The sequence below is a fragment of the Canis lupus genome, chromosome 23 (genome assembly GCF_048164855.1).
Source record: "Canis lupus baileyi chromosome 23, mCanLup2.hap1, whole genome shotgun sequence".
Classification (NCBI taxonomy): Eukaryota; Metazoa; Chordata; class Mammalia; order Carnivora; family Canidae; genus Canis; species Canis lupus.
Window position 1 is genome coordinate 22,426,207 of NC_132860.1, and position 18,776 is coordinate 22,444,982.

At 43.5% G+C, this 18,776-nt stretch overlaps 1 protein-coding gene across 2 annotated transcripts; it reads right to left on the reverse strand.

Moving 5' to 3' along the window:
• Positions 1-1,196: 1,196 nt before the first annotated feature.
• Positions 1,197-16,541, reverse strand: LOC140614902 (tripartite motif-containing protein 6-like). Of its 2 annotated transcripts, XM_072794326.1 has the most exons (9): positions 16,433-16,509; positions 15,533-15,688; positions 8,562-9,051; positions 7,749-7,844; positions 6,861-7,091; positions 4,341-4,363; positions 2,865-2,965; positions 2,551-2,577; positions 1,197-2,328 (listed from the first exon to the last, which is right to left on the reverse strand). In XM_072794326.1, the coding sequence occupies exons 3-9, from the start codon at positions 8,982-8,984 to the stop codon at positions 1,766-1,768; spliced, it is 1,464 nt and encodes a 487-aa protein (XP_072650427.1). In that variant the 5' UTR covers positions 8,985-9,051; positions 15,533-15,688; positions 16,433-16,509; the 3' UTR covers positions 1,197-1,765. The 2 variants fall into 2 exon arrangements, with proteins under 2 accessions (XP_072650427.1, XP_072650425.1); XM_072794324.1 differs by lacking the exon at positions 15,533-15,688 and having other exon boundaries at positions 16,433-16,541.
• Between the last annotated feature and the right edge of the window lie 2,235 nt (positions 16,542-18,776).

Genomic DNA, 18,776 nt, shown 5'->3' on the forward strand with positions numbered 1-18,776 from the left:
AACATACCTTCCCTACACAAGGGCCCCTGGAGAGATAGAAATTGCATTTCAGAAAGAGCTGTCCAATAGAAAGGCAATATAAGCCACACACGTAATTTTAAATTTTCTAGTATCTACGTCTAAAAAGTAAAATAAAACTGGTGAAGTTAATATATATTTATTTAATCCAGTGTATGCAAAATATTATCATTGCTATCTACAACAGAAAAGTTATACTTTACATTATTTTTTTAAACTAAGTCTTCAAAATCAGGTGTGCATATTATATATAGAGCACACTTCAGTTCAGACTAGTCACATATAAAGAACTCAACAGGGCAGCCTGGGTGGCTCAGTGGTTTGGCACCACCTTCAGCCCAGAGCCTGATCCTGGAGACCCGGGATTGAGTCCCACGTTGGGCTCCCTGCATGGAGCCTGCTTCTCCCTCTGCCTGTGTCTTTGCCTCTCTCTTTCCCTGTGTCTCTCATGAATAAATAAATAAAATATTAAAAAAAAAAAAAAGAACTCAATAGCCACAGGTAGCTCTTGGCTACCATATTGGACAGTAGCTCTAGTCAGCTCCTTGGTATTTGTTTCCACTCTCACAGCCACCTCCTAATTTCTTTTACAGTTGGCTCAAAAGCATATAGCACCTCTAGCAAAGCCATTGCAGCTCATTCACAGGCTGCTCACATTTGAGCATAAAGAAAGGGGGTGACACTGGAAAAAGTCATTCTCTTCCTAAAAGTGCTTTATATTATTTTCTTTGTATGTTTTCCTCCCATTCTGAGAGAAAAATCTATATTCGATCATCATTTTCTTTTCCCTTTTTTCTACTTCAATGAATTTGGGAAATTTGCTTTAAATTTTCAATTACTAATCTTAAATTTTTAAATCCATAAAGGCTGCAGTGAAAACTGAAGTTAAAATTTGATTTAAAGCCACCAAAATTAACATTATAATGGTTTTTAGCACTCAATCCTATATATACTTACACAAGGGATCCCTGGGTAGCACAGCGGTTTAGCGTCTGCCTTTGGCCCAGGGCGTGATCCTGGAGATCCAGGATCGAATCCCACATCAGGCTCCCAGTGCATGGAGCCTGCTTCTCCCTCTGCCTATGTCTCTGCCTCTCTCTCTCTCTCTCTGTGTGTGTGACTATCATAAATAAATAAAAAATAATAAAAAAAAAACCTATACTTACACAAAAGTATAGTAATTTTTTTGCTCATTTATTGCATTTTACAAAACCTGACATCGGTGTTACAACACTGTAACATTATAGGTCGCTTTTTTTCATCAATGGGGATGGTAATGAAACCCACACAATATACTAGCAAAAACAAATCCATTATTGCATATGAGGAATAATGATTTATTTCAGGACTTTGTGTTGCATTTAAAAATGGAAACAAATCAATGTATTCCAATGACAGAATAAACAGGGCACAGGATTATATCAATAATTATGGACAGTATCTATTGAAATTCAATTTTCCATTCAGTGCAGAAGATGATAGCAAATTAATAGAAAAGAACTTCCTAAATTTGATCCCATGAATCAATGGTAATGGTAAAATGTTGAAAGCTACCCTCACCCATCTCAATATTGGTAATTAATCATTCAGGGATGTTCACAATCACCTCTGGGTATATTTTGGCACTGAATAAATGTTTGAAGGGAAGGGTGTGAGAACGCAGGAAAACAGAAGTGCAGAAAGACTGAGATACAGATGAATCTTATTAGAGGGTCCTGCTCAGATATGGGTGGAGATAGCAGAATGTTCAAGAGCTTGGGCGACGCAGGGTCATTGGGACTACACAGTTGCAAGGATTGAAATATGGAGAAAGGGTGGTAGGAAAGTAATATTTAGAGAAAGTATAGATGGGAAAGCCATGGTTTGTGACATTATAAAAGGAAACAGTGCCGGCCTCGTAGTCTAAGAAAACCCCAACACGGCGAGGGGGTACCATCATGGAGAGGAGCAGGGAAGTAGAAGATTCCTCATAGGCTCTATATTCATGTTTATGATGGAGCCCAATCACCCAGTATCCACTCTGAGGTTGATATCTGGAGTAGACATTTCGATTGTTCGTAAACTGGCTGAAACAGTACGTTGGTCCCACTGAATTACTGCACACCCCCAGGATCCAGTCAGTCTTCTTGGCCACATCTACCTCCCAGTAATGTTTCCCAGAGGAGAAGTGCTGAGAGCCCAGGATACCACAGTCATAATGCTCTTCCAGGTAAGACGCAGATAGCTTGGCACCCACAAATCTCACCTGTCTTCGGTTTTTAGACATGACGAGATTTAAGTTAGCCGTGTGTGGATTCAGAGTCACGTCCACTGTGGGAAAAGGTACAACATCAGCAGATAAGGATGGGTACATGGGTCATAAGACACAGGGAAGAGGAAACACAGAAGTGGAGGAATGGAACTATGTGGGGGGTTGGAGAGATGGTACTAACACCTTGTAGTTGAGAGTGTGTGTGGGTATGTCTGAGTGGGAGGAGCAGGTGAGAAAGGCCAAGGACATTTCAGCTCAGAGAGGCCATGGTTGTTACTTACCCCAGTAGCTCTGGACATCCGTCAGTTCTGTAATGATAAACAGAGTCAATTATGTTATACAGAATGGACAGTTTCAGGTCGGCTGTCTCCCCCTTATTGACTGAGGGGTGAGGCAGGAAATTCTATAATGATGCAAGCTGGCCATCTCATTCTGCCTTATATATGAACTGCATCTTCTTCAGCATGGTTATGTCCCTCTCTCTCTGATCTCTCTCTGTACCACTATTACCAAATACCAACTCTACACTCCATTCTATGTATTGCTGAGGCTACAATAATTTCACATCCAAAAGCTGTCCCCTGAATCTCCTCACCTCTAAACACTCGCAGCATCTTTTTCAGATCTGGAACTCGAAACATACTCTTCAGCTTGGTAGGGAGAGCTTCTGGCTTCTTTAGGGTCCAGAACTCACTTCTAGAGAGAATAGACCTTATGAATCTCCTACACTGCTGGCCTTGGGTTCCTCCAACACCCATCTTCCCCATCAACCAGGCCCCTGGGAGAACTTCAGCATTCTCTCCTAAAGAAAATGAGCAACGTTCTGCAAAGAGCTCTGGCACTAGAACTGGAAGACCTGGACTAGAAACTAGCTTCTCACCATCTGTGCAAACTTGGATAAGATCTAACCTTTCAAAGACTCATTTTGGTTTGCTTGTTTTGTTTTTTTGTTTTTGTTTTTTGTTTTTTATAAAACACAATAATTTTCCCTTCTCTCTCTACATCCTAGGACTATATAAAATAATGGGCTGGGAAATATTTTTCTACCTCTAAAAAAGATACAAAATGTTTACAATGTCAATGTCATCTTAAAGGTCTAGTATAACGGACTGGAGATGTGTGTGTTGACAGGGAGAACACCAGGAAACTGCTGCTGGGGTTCTGAGAGTATCGAGTAAAGGGCTTCATTGTGAAGAGTGAGTTAGGCCTTAGGCTCTCCTAAAGGCTTAGGGAGAAAGGCCTGCAGAACAGTGTTTTAGGAGGGAATATCTCTGTCTCTGGGAATATCATGCCAGTTGGAGAAAGAAGACATCTTTATCTCCAAGCCAAGAGTGAATATTTCAGAAGGGACAATGGACTCTGTGTTTCATGTGTCTATGAGGAGCTGAAAGGTACAGGTGTGTGGGCAACCTTAGATGTCATCTTGATGGATGAGATTCTAGAGTATGGGAGAAAGAAGAGAACATGTTTTGTTTCAAGGCCAAAACCAATCTTCTCAAGACCTTGTCTATGTTTTTCCTGGAATTGAAAAAAAAAAAAGGAAGTCTGAGGAGAAAAAGGTAGTAAGGCCTGGACTTTTCAAAAGCCAAAAGAGAAAGGGAAATTGAAGCGAAATGCCCCAGGTGTTGTATTTTGGACCTTGGAAAACACAGATGGGAAATTTCCCTCTGATAATATAGATGGACAAAGAAAAGCTGTGTAGTTTGAGGTAACTATAAGCTACTAGAATCTGGGTTGGAAACATCCAAAGTTTTGTGGCAATGGAGTCCGGTCATGGGATACTAGGGGAGTTAATGATACTGCAATTTTTATTCTTAAGAACACTACTGTCCCCAATTTGTGACCAACCCCCCCTTCATCCAAATTCTCTTACCATAGAAACCAAGTCATTCCCTTTATTTTGGGGAACCCAAAAATTCTTATGATGAGCAACTCAAGGCATCACAGTCCTATATCTTCCCTGCCTTGTGATTTTTCTTTTTTCCTTTTCCACTGCCCACAAGATAACTCTGTGGGTGCAGAAATCCTTGTCAATCCAAGGGGACCATTCTGTGTTCTCTCCTACACATACCTTTTCATGACATCACTCACATCCTAGGAAGGAAAGAGAAATGTTAAGTTAAAGAGTAATAGAATAGGCCTCACCCGTTAATAGCCTCATCCATATTCCTTATCCCATTCCCACCACCCCATGATATGATGGGAATAAAGAAGGACCCAAACTGGAGGTCACAAAGTAGATTAAGAACTCAGAGCAGACTGTCCCTGAGACTTTAATGTAGGGATGTCAGGAAATGATTCAACTCATTCATTAGTACCTTTATTTTGATGATAGGGTGTGTGCGTAATGTTAAATATGCACACTATCTATTAGAACTAGAGAATCCCACATGATTAAGTCATCATTTCTGTCCTTGAGATGCTTACATTCTGATTGCTAAGGATACAAGAGCCTTAAATGTGGTTATTTCTCAAACTTTACCTCCTCTCACCCTCAATGCTATCCTTTCTGACCTCATCTAGTTTTCTTGATTTCGACACACACTCATATTCATGGTTTCCAAATCTGTACTTCCACTCAGATGTCTCTCATATATGCCAGCAAGAGAGCTATCGGCACCACAAACTCAAAACGCTTAAAAAAAAAAAAAAAAAAACCTTACTTTTCCTGCAATGGTTTAGTCTCTTATCTTCAATCTTCCTCAGTGTTGCCAGGATCCATTTAATCATCCAATTTAGACAAAGTATGATTCTAAAAACTACGTCATATTCACTTTGATGTCCCATCTCAGATCAAGCCAGTCCGTTTCACACTCATAACTTCTTTTAGCCACCTGCTCTTCACTGTCATCACTGCCACCATGGCCTTTCTGGAGCAGAGCCTCCCGCTTGGTCCTCATAGCTTCTGCTCTATGCACCACATTGACTGAAAGGACGGACAATGGCTTGATCTATGTAACGTGGCAATAACTATTTTCTGTGTTGGGCCTATTTTGGGTGGCATTTGACAGAAACACAACTCAAACTGGTTTGAATATGGAAAGCAATAGAGGGGGTGGATGTGTCAATTTACACCAAATACCTAGGATTGGATCAGCCTTAAGGCATGGCTTACTGAGGAACTCAATGGCCAAATCTAGGTGCCACTTCATGTCTCCTTCTCTTCCGTTAGCTTTATTCTCAAGGGTCACATTCTGATACTTGAAAGCCACAGGCTGGCATGGGCTATCAAATCTAACATGCAACAATGTCACATCGATACAAAAAAGGGGAGGAAGAAAGTATTTGTGCTGAGCGAGCTCTAGAAAACCTGACTGTGGAACAGCACTCAGGTTAAAACACCCATAAGGCAGTCATACAAACAGATGTGAGAGTCTAGACAGGTCCTGTCGAATGATATAAATGGATGAGCCCTTTGCACTTATGGAGCAATTTTTACAGCTTGAAGAGTCTGTGGAGGGGCTCAAGTGGGGGCAGGGAGAAGCATCAGGGCAACCCAATATCCAGGCTGAAGAAAAAGGACAAGAAAAATAAAATGAAGCAGTGCGTGGGAAAAGGTCCAATAGGTAGAATGTAGCTACTCCATGACCCTAATACTAGGACCCAAGGATAAGTAACTAGGACTAATTATTCTACCAATAAATGGAGAGCAAGAGGAAAGCAAGAAAGCAAACAGAAAATAAGGAATAGCCTGAATGTTCCAGAATGTTGAAACTACATCCAGTCTCCAGTCACACTAGTCATTCTATGCAGAAATCACCCGCTCAGATTTCAACTTTGGTTCAAGTTTCTGTATCAAATATCTCCAAACTGACACCTTGTACTCTCCAGGCACACACACATGCATACACACACCCCAGTACACACGTCCCAGAGCTCAGTCTTCTTTGTGTCTTAAAAAGACCCATTCAAACTTCTTTTACATGTTAAATGATTTTGCCCTAAAGATAGTGAAAGCAAAGAAGGACTGGTGATGACACAGAATCTCTAAGTACTTGAGCTTGGGTGTTTGCCTGTAACTAAGCTGGCTGAAAAGTACCTGACAAATCCCAACACAGCCTCAGAGTTGACAGATGCCAAATGGCCAGTGAATCTCAACAGGAGGAAGAGGGATTATGATTCCCCCAGGGACATTTGGCAATATCTAGAGGATTTTGATTGTTACAGCTGAAGAGAGATGCTACCGACATCCAGTGGGTAGAGGCCAGGGATGTTACTAAACATCCTACAAGGTACAGGGCAGTCCCTCATGGCAAGGAATTTCCAGTTCAAAATATAAACAGTGCCGAGATTGAGAAATGTTGCTCTAAAACATCAGTGGATATAACAGATCTTCTCCATAGTATCAAATAAACTTCTGGACTACCCTTTATATATAATAAATGAAAATGAGAATCCCCTAGCATTTATACCTTAATTATCCTATGTTTTACCCGTGACCTCTGCATAGTTTAATAGGCAAGAGGCACAACAGGGCCAAGCAAATCTTTTTCTTTCTCCTACCAGGTCATTAGTCCTGCATAAGAAGGGAGTGAAAGTCAGTCTCCCTTTGCCTTGACTCTCAGACTAAGGGCTCTTCCCCGAGTCTTACCTGCAGCAGCTCCATTGCTGACCCCTGACACCGAAGCTCCAGATCAGAAATGAGCTCCCTCAGTGTTTCGCTCTGCTGGACCAGCTCATTCTCAGCCTCTTCTAAAATACTCAGGCCCTTCCTCTCTTCCTCCTCCAGCTTTTTCAATTGTCGCTGCTCCTCTTTGTCCAGGATGCTTCTCAACTTATTAAATTCTGTCTGGATCCTGTGTCTCTCAGGTTCCATCTGATTCTTCAGGAACATGTAAGAGATAAAGGCTGCTCATCTGTTGAGCTTAGAGTCCCTACTCTTGGGTGGGGGTGGAGATTCAGGCTCAGCACCACTCTTCTGGCTAGGTCTCACCAGGAAAGGAGTAAAAATGGGAAGGGAGTCCCACAGAACCTGTTCTTTCCTTCTGCTTTGTCTTCAGCTCTTCCCAGACCATCAGCCCCAGGCTACCTTATCTAGGCCTCCAGGACATAGACTGTGGATCCTGGGGGAGGTCTAGATTCCAAGGCACCTCCCTGGCCTCCCAGGTCTCTGCATTGGCCTCCCCTTCCAATTTTGAATACCCAGGTGGGAATGATTGTGTGACCTGTCTTTCCAGGAGCTTCCAGAGCTTGAAACTGTAGAACAAGGTCTGGAATCAGGAATTGGGGGCTGCCAATGGTCATGGTTCCTCTTCTATGTAACCATCTTTAAGAACCTGAATTCCTGTTTGATATGTTCATTCTCTAACACCCCCTTCCCCATCCTCACCGAGAACAATGCCCTTGTTTGGAAGGGCTTCAGAAAAGAATTAGGCAAAGGGAAGCTCTTCCAGTCAAATCAGGGAACAGACAGACCCTGGGCTCCCATGCCCTGCCCTGATTCTTGTCCCAGGACACCTTCAAGAAGAATCTCTCTCACCTTCCATGATGTCCTCTTCCCTATGATAACAGCTGTTAGTCTCTCAGCTTCCTGTTGCTCTTGCCTCAGCTTCCCCAGAGACTCCTGGAACTTCTCCTTAAAGAAACATCAGGGCAAGCAGGGTCAAGCACTAACTTGTCTCTGTGTCCAGAATGGAGTGAATAGGGAAGAGATTATGCTGACCTCAGAAGTCTCTCCTACCACAGCTGAAGAACCGAGAAGGCCTAAGGATCTTTTATGCACAGGGAGTGTGCATAAAGAGCCAAAGGGCATAGACTCATTTCTCTTTCCTCCCAGGGATAGAACCTGTTTATGAAGGACTTTTCTCTTACCACCACCACATCCCCCACACTCGATCATACCAAGTTATACCCTGCAGCATCCTCTACTCTTGTGGAGCAGGTCTTGAGCAGCAATGAAGAGATAAAGTCTCTACCCTTGGGCAGGGGGCATTTTCTAGGTTCATCCTCTAGGTAAATGGAAAAACTACAAAGAAATTAGATTACAGGATAAATGGGCAGCCTGGGTGGCTCAGTGGTTTAACGCCACCTTCAGCTCAGGGTGTGATCCTGGAGACCCAGGATTGAGTCCCGCGTCAGGCTTCCTGCATGGAGCCTGCTTCTCCCTCTGCCTGTGTCTCTGCCTTTCTCTCTCTCGCCCGCTCTCTCTGAGAATGAGAGAATGAATTCTCTCATTTATTTATTTATTCTCATGAATAAATAAAATCTTAAAAAAAAAATATTACAGGATAAAGAAAAGTCATCTCCTGCCAAGGGCCCTGCTCTTCCCTGCCTTCTCTGTTTGGAATCCTACCTGATACTCGTGGGCAACCTCCTCCATAAGGACCGTGTGGTGACCACGGTGCTCCTGAGACCGCTCACAAAGCCAGCATATAAGCTTCCCATCCTCCTTACAGAAGAGCTGGAGCTTTTCCCCATGGTGTGCACAGAGAGTCACTTTCAGCTGCATCCCAGGGCCTAGTACCACCTCTCTGAGCCTCTCCGCTATGTTGGCCAGGTGCCGATTAGGCCGCAGGTCCCCGGGCTGGTAGCTGGTCTGACATACAGGACAGCTGCTTTCCCCGTCTTGGCCCATCACCAACTCCGTGCTATTTCCCATGATGCAAGCTTGGCAGAAGCTGTGGCCACAGTCTATGCTCACGGGTTCTGTCAGGAGCTCCAGGCAGATGGGGCAGGTCACTTCATCTCGTATGTCCACCAGGACCGCTGAAGTCATTGTAGCTTCTCCCCTGGCTCTTGCCTGCCCAGCTGGGATTTCTAAGGCACTTCTTGCTTCCAGAATCCTGGGTAGATGGGCAAACAAAAAAGGGTCAAGGTAAGAAAAGAGTGCAAATAAAGGGATGCTGAGTATCCTGGACAACTTGGCCAGATACCCGGGTAACACGGTATTCAAACCTGTTATTCACTCCAGCTCATATTAGACATCAATTTGTACTCTCGTTAGAACAAGAATTACTCCTTGTTAAATTAAAGATTTTCCTTGACTCCTACTGGATGGAGGGACCAACTGAAGCCCGTGAGAGGAGTAGCCCTGCGTGAGCCACCATCTGTTTGATCTTTTCCCATCCACCAAAACACACCCTTAGTGTTAAAAGCATCAAAACACACGGCTGCCTCAGCATGTTTGCACTTGCTGTTACTGCTTGAAGGCCCTGCACCCTAATATCCGCCTGACTGGGTGACTTCATTCCACACTCTCCTTACACGCTCCCTTATCAGAAGAGCTGACTCTGTCTAGCCTAACTAAAGCATGGCCATCCATACAATCACTCTCCATATACTAACCTGCTTGCTTTTTCTTTTCACCACCACCTAATGCATATTTTTAATTGCCTGAATCCTCCTGCTAGAATATAAGTTCTAGAAATCAGAGACTGTTTTTGTTTTTGTTTTTTTTTCCCCTGTTCATTACTATATCCTCAGAAATATCAGTGTCAGGGATACCTGGGTGGTGCAGCGGTTTGGCGCCTGTGATTTGAAAATCACATTCCCCTGCCTTCCTTATCCCTCATAGAAAAGCTCTGAAAATGAGAGTATTTTTGGCCTTTTGATAAAGCAATGGAGACATTGAGTGACATTATAAAACCAAACAGTCTGTAAGTCAGAGTTGGCAGCTGGCAGACCTAACGTGTCTACAGTCTTAGTTCAAGGCTCTGTCTGCAACCTCAGAGCTTTAACCAGACATTTGGTGGGAAAGGTGGTAAAAGTCGAACACGGACCCTTATGCATAAGGTGTCTGGAAATGAGAAAGGGCCTGTTTGATGAAGAAATTTCACCAGGGCCTGTCATAATCTTTGACAGGAGTCTCAGAGGACCCATGTTTTGGGGGGAGAAGGGAAAGATGAGGTGATGGGGGCCACATGCATTCCAGTGTAGGGCAGTCCAGAGAAAGACCTGAGGGAGATGTGTGCAGGTGGGATGGCTGGCACAAAGAGGTTTTACAGCATTTCAGGGAAGTAGTTTGGAATCACTAATGGGATAGAAGTGTAAACATGGAAGGAAGGGAGAAATGAAATATTGGCTCATGATACACATGAATGAAACTTGACAACACTAGGCCAAGTAAATGAAGCCAGACACAAAAGATCACATGTTATAGAATTCCATTTACATAAAATGTCCAGAATAGCAAACCTTAGATGTTATTTGTGGAGGGCTGATGGGAGAAAGAATGAGGATGACTGCTCATAGGTTTGAGGTTTCTTTTGGGGGGTGGTGAAAATAATGTGGAATTAGATAGTGGTGCTCGTTAGATGTATTTGTAATTATATCCCCCAAATACTGTATACCTTTAAAGGGTGAATTTTATGGGATCCCTGGGTGGCGCAGCGGTTTGGCGCCTGCCTTTGGCCCAGGGTGCGATCCAGGAGACCCGGGATCGGGTCCCAAGTCGGGCTCCCGGTGCATGGAGCCTCCTTCTCCCTCTGCCTGTGTCTCTGCTTCTCTCTCTGTGTTACTATCATAAATAAATAAAAATTTTAAAAAAGGGTGAATTTTATGGCACAAGAATGGTATCTCAATTAACAAATTGTATGAGAGGGAAAAAGAATAGGGGAAGACTACCATGACCTCCGGTTCAGTGCTCTCCTAAGCCCTGAGCTTGTACACAAAGCATGCCATGGGAGAGGACTGAAGAGTCAAGCATGGTTCTGCAGTTGGTGTGGAGAGATAATGATGCATGAAGGTATTCATTTCAAGAATAGTAATAGGAAGGTAGAAAATCATCATCAATACCATTTTCTGATCAGTTCTTCTGTGCTAGGCAATGGCTGAACGCTTTACAGACCTTGAACGAGCAAATCCCACAGTAATTCTATCAGTGAGGTTTAATAACACCTATTTTATGAAAGTGAAAAGTGAAATTCTTAAGGAAGTATTTAACTGCCAAATGTCTCAGAATGAGTAAGTGACAAAGTAAAAACTACAATCCAGTTTTATGCAGCTCCAAATCTCAGGTTATTAACTAGTGACCTGTCTGGTCCTTAAAGGGAGAGAATGCTTTCTTCATGCTACCCATGCCACATGCACAGGCACTCAGATCATGATGTGACTGATGCTTTTCTCATTTTTAGGCTGTGCTGATTCATGATACCATGTTCCATTTCTCTTAACACTTAAAAGCATCCGATACCTCTTCCTAAGTTATCTGCAAGCTCCCTCCCCAGCCCAACTTGGCTTTATTCTTGGCAGCACATCCCATAGACCTAGACTGCTTCCTTTTCCCTGGCAGTTTAGGGCAGAAAAGAAGGCACTGGTGCTAGAGTAACATAGACCTAGGTCTAAATCCTGAATTAATCGGTATCTAGCTTTAGAACACTGAAATGTTTCCTGATCTGAGCTGTGGCTTCATCCTTTGTGCATTGCCGAAATCAATTCCTCCCTTAGGAGTATAATTGTGAAAATTATCTGAGCCAATGCATAGAATAGTCTCAATAAAAACTAATTATGGCTACACTTATGCTGGCACTGCTCTCTGATCCTTCAATGCTCTTAACCTGTCACCATGAGGAAAAGGGCTTCTTAATATTTTTACTGGGGACAGAGCCAAGTCTGGTAGACAGATAGCTCTATATAAGTATCTGTTACAAGAATTCATCATTCACTTTCTTATCCCTTTTCATTTCTTCTTACTTCTTTTGGACTTAGGAGAAAAATCCACTATTTCAATTCATAACAAGATTTAACTCGATGGCATTTAAGGATAATGTGAGAAAGCCTGACCTGTGCCAGTTAGTCTGTGTGTGCTTGGGACAAGGTCAGTTAAGAAAGCTAGAATCTTCTCTAACTACACAACTAGAGATGCTAGAACTTTCTCTAACTTTATTGTTTGTGAATTAAAATAGATGTTCTCATTGGAAAACACCATTTCAGGCAGCCCAGGTGGCTCAGCAGTTTGGCTCCACCTTCAGTCCAGGATGTGATCCTGGAGACCCAGGATCCAGTCCCACGTCCCACATCAGGCTCCGGACATGGAGCCTGCTTCTCCCTCTGCCTGTGTCTGTGCCCCTCTCTTTCTCTGTGTCTCTCATGAATAAATAAATAAAATCTTAAAAAAAAAAAAAAAAGAAAAACACTATTTCTCATTAGAAGCTTTCAGTTGTTAAGTTATATTACCATTGTCTTAAATCACAATGAGAATTTTTTAAAGATATCTTCCTATGTATATATGTATAGAGTGAGTGAGTGTGCGTTTCCCCCATTTGATCACTTTCCTTGAAAGCCATTTGTTCTGCTTGCCTAGCTGGAGTCTTGTCTGGGACATTAAAGAACCAACTCACAGGGACGCCTGGGTGGCTCAGCGGTTGAACGCCTGCCTTGGGCCCTGGGCGTGATCCCACATCCCAGTTCTGGGCTCAAGTCCCGCATTGGGCTCCCTGCATGGAGCCTGCTTCTCCCTCTGCCTGTGTCTCTGCCTCTCTCTGTCTCTCATGAATAAATAAAATGAAAAGAAAAGAAAGAAAGAAAAGAAAAAAAGAAAAGAAAAGAAAAGAAAAGAAAAGAAAAGGAAAAGAAAAGAAAGAAAAGAAAAAAGAAAAGAAAGAAAAGAAAAGAAAAGAAGAAAAGAAAAGAAAAGAAAGAAAAGAAAAGAAAAGAAAAGAAAAGAAAAAAGAAAAGAAAAGGAGTATCTGGCCCTTTTGAAAAAAAAAATAATAAAGAACAAACTCACAAATACACTGCCTAGTTGAAGGCATGCTAGCTACCCCTAGGATCCCAGTTGAGACCTTTATGTACAGAATAGGCCATGGGGCATTTCTGCATCATAAGTGCAATGCAATAATACCAAAAGCTGGAAATAATTCATAGGGGCACCTGGGTGGCTCAGTGGTTGAGCGCCTGCCGTTGGCTCAGGTGGTGGGGTATACCTCAGGGTCCTGGTACCAAGTCCCACATCATGCTCCCTACAGGGAGCCTGCATCTCACTCTGCCTGTGTCTCTCATGAATGAATAAAATAAAATCTCATAAATAAATAAATAAAAATAATTCATAAAACCAATAACTGGTAAATGAACAGACTGTGGTATATCCATACAATGGCATTTTACCAAACATAAAATCGAACTGATACTTAAAAACAAGTAAATCTCAAAAGCATGATACAAAGGGAAAGAAACTAGATTCCAAAGGTAAATTATTATAGGATTCCATTTATACGAAACTCTAGAAAAAACGAAACTATCCTATTTCAAAAACAGAAGAGTGGATGCCAAGCCCAAGGCTGTGGGAAGGGGATTAACTCCAACACAAGGAACTTTTGGGGGTGATGGAAATGTCCTATATATATGACTGTGTTTGTGAATGCACAACTGTATACATAATAAAACTCACAGAATTGTATGCTTAAAGTTGATTTAATAGATGTAAATTATAACTCATTAGGGCTGAAGAAAACAGAACAAAGAAGAAACATATTTAGAAAAGTTGAAGGCTTGGTTTTCTGATCTTCTACGCATAAATTAGAACTGAGCTGTCAAATATGGTAGCCACTTGAAATGAGCATCCAAAATGTGGCTAGTCAAAAATGAGATATATTATGCATCAACTATACACCAGATTTCAAAGAACTTGTTAGAAAAACAAATCACCTAAAACATATCATTAACAGCTTTTGTATTGATTATACATCCTAATATTTTATATTATTGATGTATTGAGTTAAATAAAATATATTCAAATCAATTTCACCTGTTTCTTCTTTTTTTAGGCCACCAGGAAATTTAAAATTATAAATGTGGCCCCATGATATTTCTATTATTTCTTTCCATCTAATGCAGTACTATAGATATTCAAGACAGAGAAAGAATTTTGAGCAGAAAAGATGCTGTAAGAGTTAACGTCTCTTGTCAAAGGGTTTAAAGTTGAGGCTGGAGAAAGAAATTTGAAGGAGGGGAACATACAGTTAGCATGTTTGACTAACCCTTGCCCACATCCCAGAAGGCCTTTGACTGCCTGTATCAACAGAGCGAGCCCAGAGGAGAAAAGGCAGGTCAGCTCAGCCTTCCACGGAGGCCTGTCTCAAGAGCAGTGTGGTTCGACCAGGAGATGACAGCCTGGCTGTGAGAGGAGCAGTTCCCAGAGCCCAAAATGCCAGAGCCCTGTGGATCACATTTGCAAATGAAAGAGCCCAAATTCAAGACCGAGTGGAACTATTAAATCAGAAGCAGATGCCTGAAAAACAATGTCAGGTGATGGCGGAACTACCAGCATTGGCGTCCAGTGGAGCTCTTTATGCAGAATCTCAGCCTCACCTGGGCCAATTCAGTTTCTGCAAGTCAATAAAGATCTCCAGGTGACGCCTATGCACATCAAGGTTTCAGAAGCCTGGTTTTACAGAACGGCGCTTCCTTTCCAGGCAGATGCGATTTAGGGGCAAAATAGCTGGAAAGGGGCAGGGGGAGAGGAAGAGTCAGAGGACGGGCCAATGGTTAGATCTGAAGCATCCAATAGAAGCTCACAAGTCAGTATCAAAAGGACTTCAGAATTAAAGTCAGCGACTCGGGAGGGAACACTAGAGACTAGCCCAGGCTGGGGGCTCAGAATGAGTTAGAAATAAGATGGGCAAGACTAACCCCCCAGCTCGGAACTCTACTGAAAATGCAGTAAAAACCTGAACAGGTGGAAACTGCATTCATAAGTAAGTTTGGTTTCTCGTACTTAGGGAATAATTATATATATATATATATATATATATATATATATATATATATTTATTTATTTATTTACCTTTGTGTAGGGTTCAATTCTACTTTAACCTATTATCTGGAATGGATAATCTGAAAGGTGGCACTTGATAAATATTGGAATTGGAACACAACCAGCTTCAAATTCTTTTTTAAAAGTACCTCAAAAGAATCTCTATCCCAAGCATTTCGGAAATTTATAATTACTTTGCAAATTCTTAAACTACTGTCCCGCACAAGTTGTCATCTTCTCCCTGAGTCTTAGATAATCCATTAACTGAGGGTTTTTTTTAAAAGAATTGTTCCCAAAGTTCTTATTTCTCCCTGCATTTGTGATATTCCACTTGTAATTTCCAATTTTTAAAACTCGTTATATTTTCACTTGCTTAGAGGTTAGTCATATTCTTCATCATAGCGCATTTTAACATATTTTATTGCCCACTCTCTTCTTGCAAAAATTGTTCTGACTGCAATTTTCTAAAAGGTCGGCGTTGACTTGGTCAAGAATAATGACCTGATTTGCTAATTTACTATTTGTCAGGAAGTCGCCTGTGTGTTTCAACCTCTCCCTCGCTTAATGCTCACCAAAACTCCAGGGTGTAAGTATCACTCGGTCCATTTTGCAGATGGGAGAAACGGAAGCTCAAAGACGTCCGTGTCCGAGGCAGAATTTGGCCACAGGCGGTTCTTCAGCCACCGTTTCTGCCTCCATTGACTGATTTTGTCCCTAATCTCGCGGAGCTCATTCGCAATGAGGATGAAAAAGAAATAAAAATTATCTATATCGTGAGCTCAGGAAGGGAAGGGGCCTCCTATCTTGGTCTACTGCCGTCTCCCCTCCGCCAGGAGTGACAGTAAGTGGCCCGTCACGGACGGGCAGGCGTGACCCGCACAGCGCCAGCATGAGATGCCCCAGGGGGCCCAGAGGTGAGCGGCCCCGGGCGGTCAAGACCCCCCACTCCCCGCCCCCAGCAGTTTTGAGTAGATGGGGAGGCCCAGGGGCGCGCGGGCCTGCTCCCTTCCCAGGAGGGCCGCGCTGCAGGGCCAGGCCTTGCACAGGCCCGCGGCCCCGGCGAGCCGGAAGGCTCACCACCCCCAGCTCCCTGGAGAGCTCAGGCCCTCCCGGGTGGAGGGTAAGCGGTGTCACTTCCTGGGGCCGAGCGCAGCGACGGGGGAGGGGTGCTGACCTGGGCGCCCCGGCCGGTCCCACGGTTTGCGCTCCTTGGCGACCTCAAAACTTGCAGCCCGGCCTCCCTCACCTCCCGCGGCCCCGGGTCCCCGCGCTGCGCACAGACCGCCCAGGGCTGCCGACCGGCGCGTGGCCGGGCCTTCCGAGCTCCCCGGCCAAACTCGAGGCCGCTCAAAACCAGAGGTCTCCGTCACCCTTGCCCGCCCGCGATCCCCGAGACCCAGCCTGCAGGGCGGCTCGAACTCGGCGCCGGCGGGGACGGCGCGGCGGGCCAGGAGGCGGACAGGCTCACTCACCTGCACCTGGGGCCTGGAGCCGAGCCGAGGTCCCGCAGCCGCGGCCGCCCGCACCCAAGCCGAGACTCCGCGCCCAGGGGCGGGGCGCCGACGGCCAGGGCTGCTGATAGGGCCGACCTGGCCGCGCGGGCCCCGCGCCCCGGGGGTGTGGTCGCCGGGGCCCCACCTGCCCGCGGGGGCGCTGTTGCGCTTACCTGTGCGCCGCAGCTCTGCGGCCTTGGAGAGCACCTGAGCGCCAGGCACGGCGCTTGCAAACTGCCTCCACTTGAGTTTTCCGACCTCCCGTCAGTGTTGAGGGACACTGATAATACGCCTGTTAATTAAAATGTCTGAATAAAAATATCCAAACTTAGAGGAGTAGGTAAAGAAAACCACTTCGCACCATAATGGTATGTTTTGCAAGAACATCATTAAAATTTATTGAGTTAAAAATTCCATCTGTGATTTTTTTTTTTTTTTAAGAGGGGAGCCTGGGTGGCTCAGGCGGTAAAGAGCCTTTGGCTCAGGTCATGATCCCAGTGTCTTGGGATGGAGGCCTCGCATCAGGCTCCCTGCGCACTGGGAAGCCTGCTCCTCCCTCCCCCTCTGCAGCTCCTCCTGCTTGTGCTCGCACACACACTCTCTCTGTGTCAAATAAAATAAAAGTCTTTTTTTTTTTTTAATTGTATCTGTGATTTTAACCTATGTGACCTATGTACTCTGTGAGAGACCGTGTATATGAGTTTTCAGGTCCTGTGAATACACGCAAAGCTTATGAAGTGTGAGAGCGGGTTTCAATGGCACAGCAACTCTTGAAAAGAAAAAGGAAGGTCAAACTTTTTGCCCTAAGGGAACGGAGGAGATGAACCTAACCTGGTCCCGGAAGTTGGGTTGGGGGAGGAGGGCTCACAGGGAGGAAGGTGTCAGATAAAAGTCAGGACAGAGGGTTAGGCAACATAGATTTTTTTCATTTAGCATACTATTTCTAAGGTTTATTATTGTTATATCACCTACGAGTACTTTATTCCTTTGATGGCTGAATCATATTCCATGGTATGGATTTTCCACGATTTGTTCATCCAAAACTGATGAGTTTTTAGATATTCTGAATTGTTTCTACTTTTTTGGCTTTTATGAATAATATGACTGAGTTTTCTTGTACATTTTTTTATTATTATTAAACATAGGCTTTTTGTTTTTCTTGGGAATATACCTAAGGATAGAATTGCCGGATCATGTATTTACTCTTTGGAGAGTCTTCCAGACTCTTTTCCGAACTGACTGCACCATTCTACATTCCCACCAGCAGTGTAGGAGGGCTCTAATTTCTCCATTTCCTTGCCAGTATTTGTTATTCCGTGTCTTTTATAATCATCTTAGTGGGTGTGAAGTGGTATTTCAGTGGTATTTTAATTTGCATTTCCCAGAGAACTAATGGTGTTCAGCATCTTTTCATACACGTTACTGCCATTTGCATATCTTCTTTGGAGAAATGTCTATTCAGAGCCTTTGCCTGTTTTTTTTTTTTAATAGATTGTCATTTTAGTATTGAGTTCTTTTTTTTTTTTTTTTAAGATTTTTATTTATTCATGAGAGACACAGTGAGAGAGAGAGAGAGAGAGAGAGAGGCAGGAGAAGCGGGCTCCCTGCAAGGAACCCAATGTGGGACTCGATCCTGGATCCTGAGATCATACCCTGGGCCAAAGGCAGACACTCAACTGCTGAGCCACCCAGGTGTCCCTGGTATTAAGAGTTCTATACATATTCTAGATGCAATCCTTTATGAATTCTATGATTTGTAAATATTTTTTTCCCACACTAGGGATTGTCTCTTCATTTTCTTGATTGCATCCTTTAGAAGAACAAGTTTTGAATTTTGATGAAAGTCGTTCTTTTGCTCCTATATATATTTTAAAGTAGTATGATTTAACTCTTATATTTAAGTTTATGATCTTTTTTTTTTGCATTTTTTTAAGATTTATTTATTTATTTATGATAGACATAGAGAGAGAGAGAGGCAGAGACACAGGAGGAGGGAGAAGCAGGCTCCATGCCGGGAGCCCGACGCAGGACTCAATCCCGGGACTCCAGGATCACGCCCTGGGCCAAAGGCAGACGCCAAACTGCTGAGCCACCCAGGGATCCCCAGGTTTATGATCTATTTTGAGTTAATTTTTATTGTGCGAGACAGAGGTCCAATTTTATTCTTTTGCATGTGGATATCCAGTTGTCCCAGGACCATATTCTTTCCCCTCTGAATTATCTTAATGTTGTTGGCAGTCCACTAAAGACCTTTAAAAGGGGTGTGTGTGATGGTACGGGGTAGGTGGGAAGTAATATGTTCTAATTTGTAAATGTCATGTAA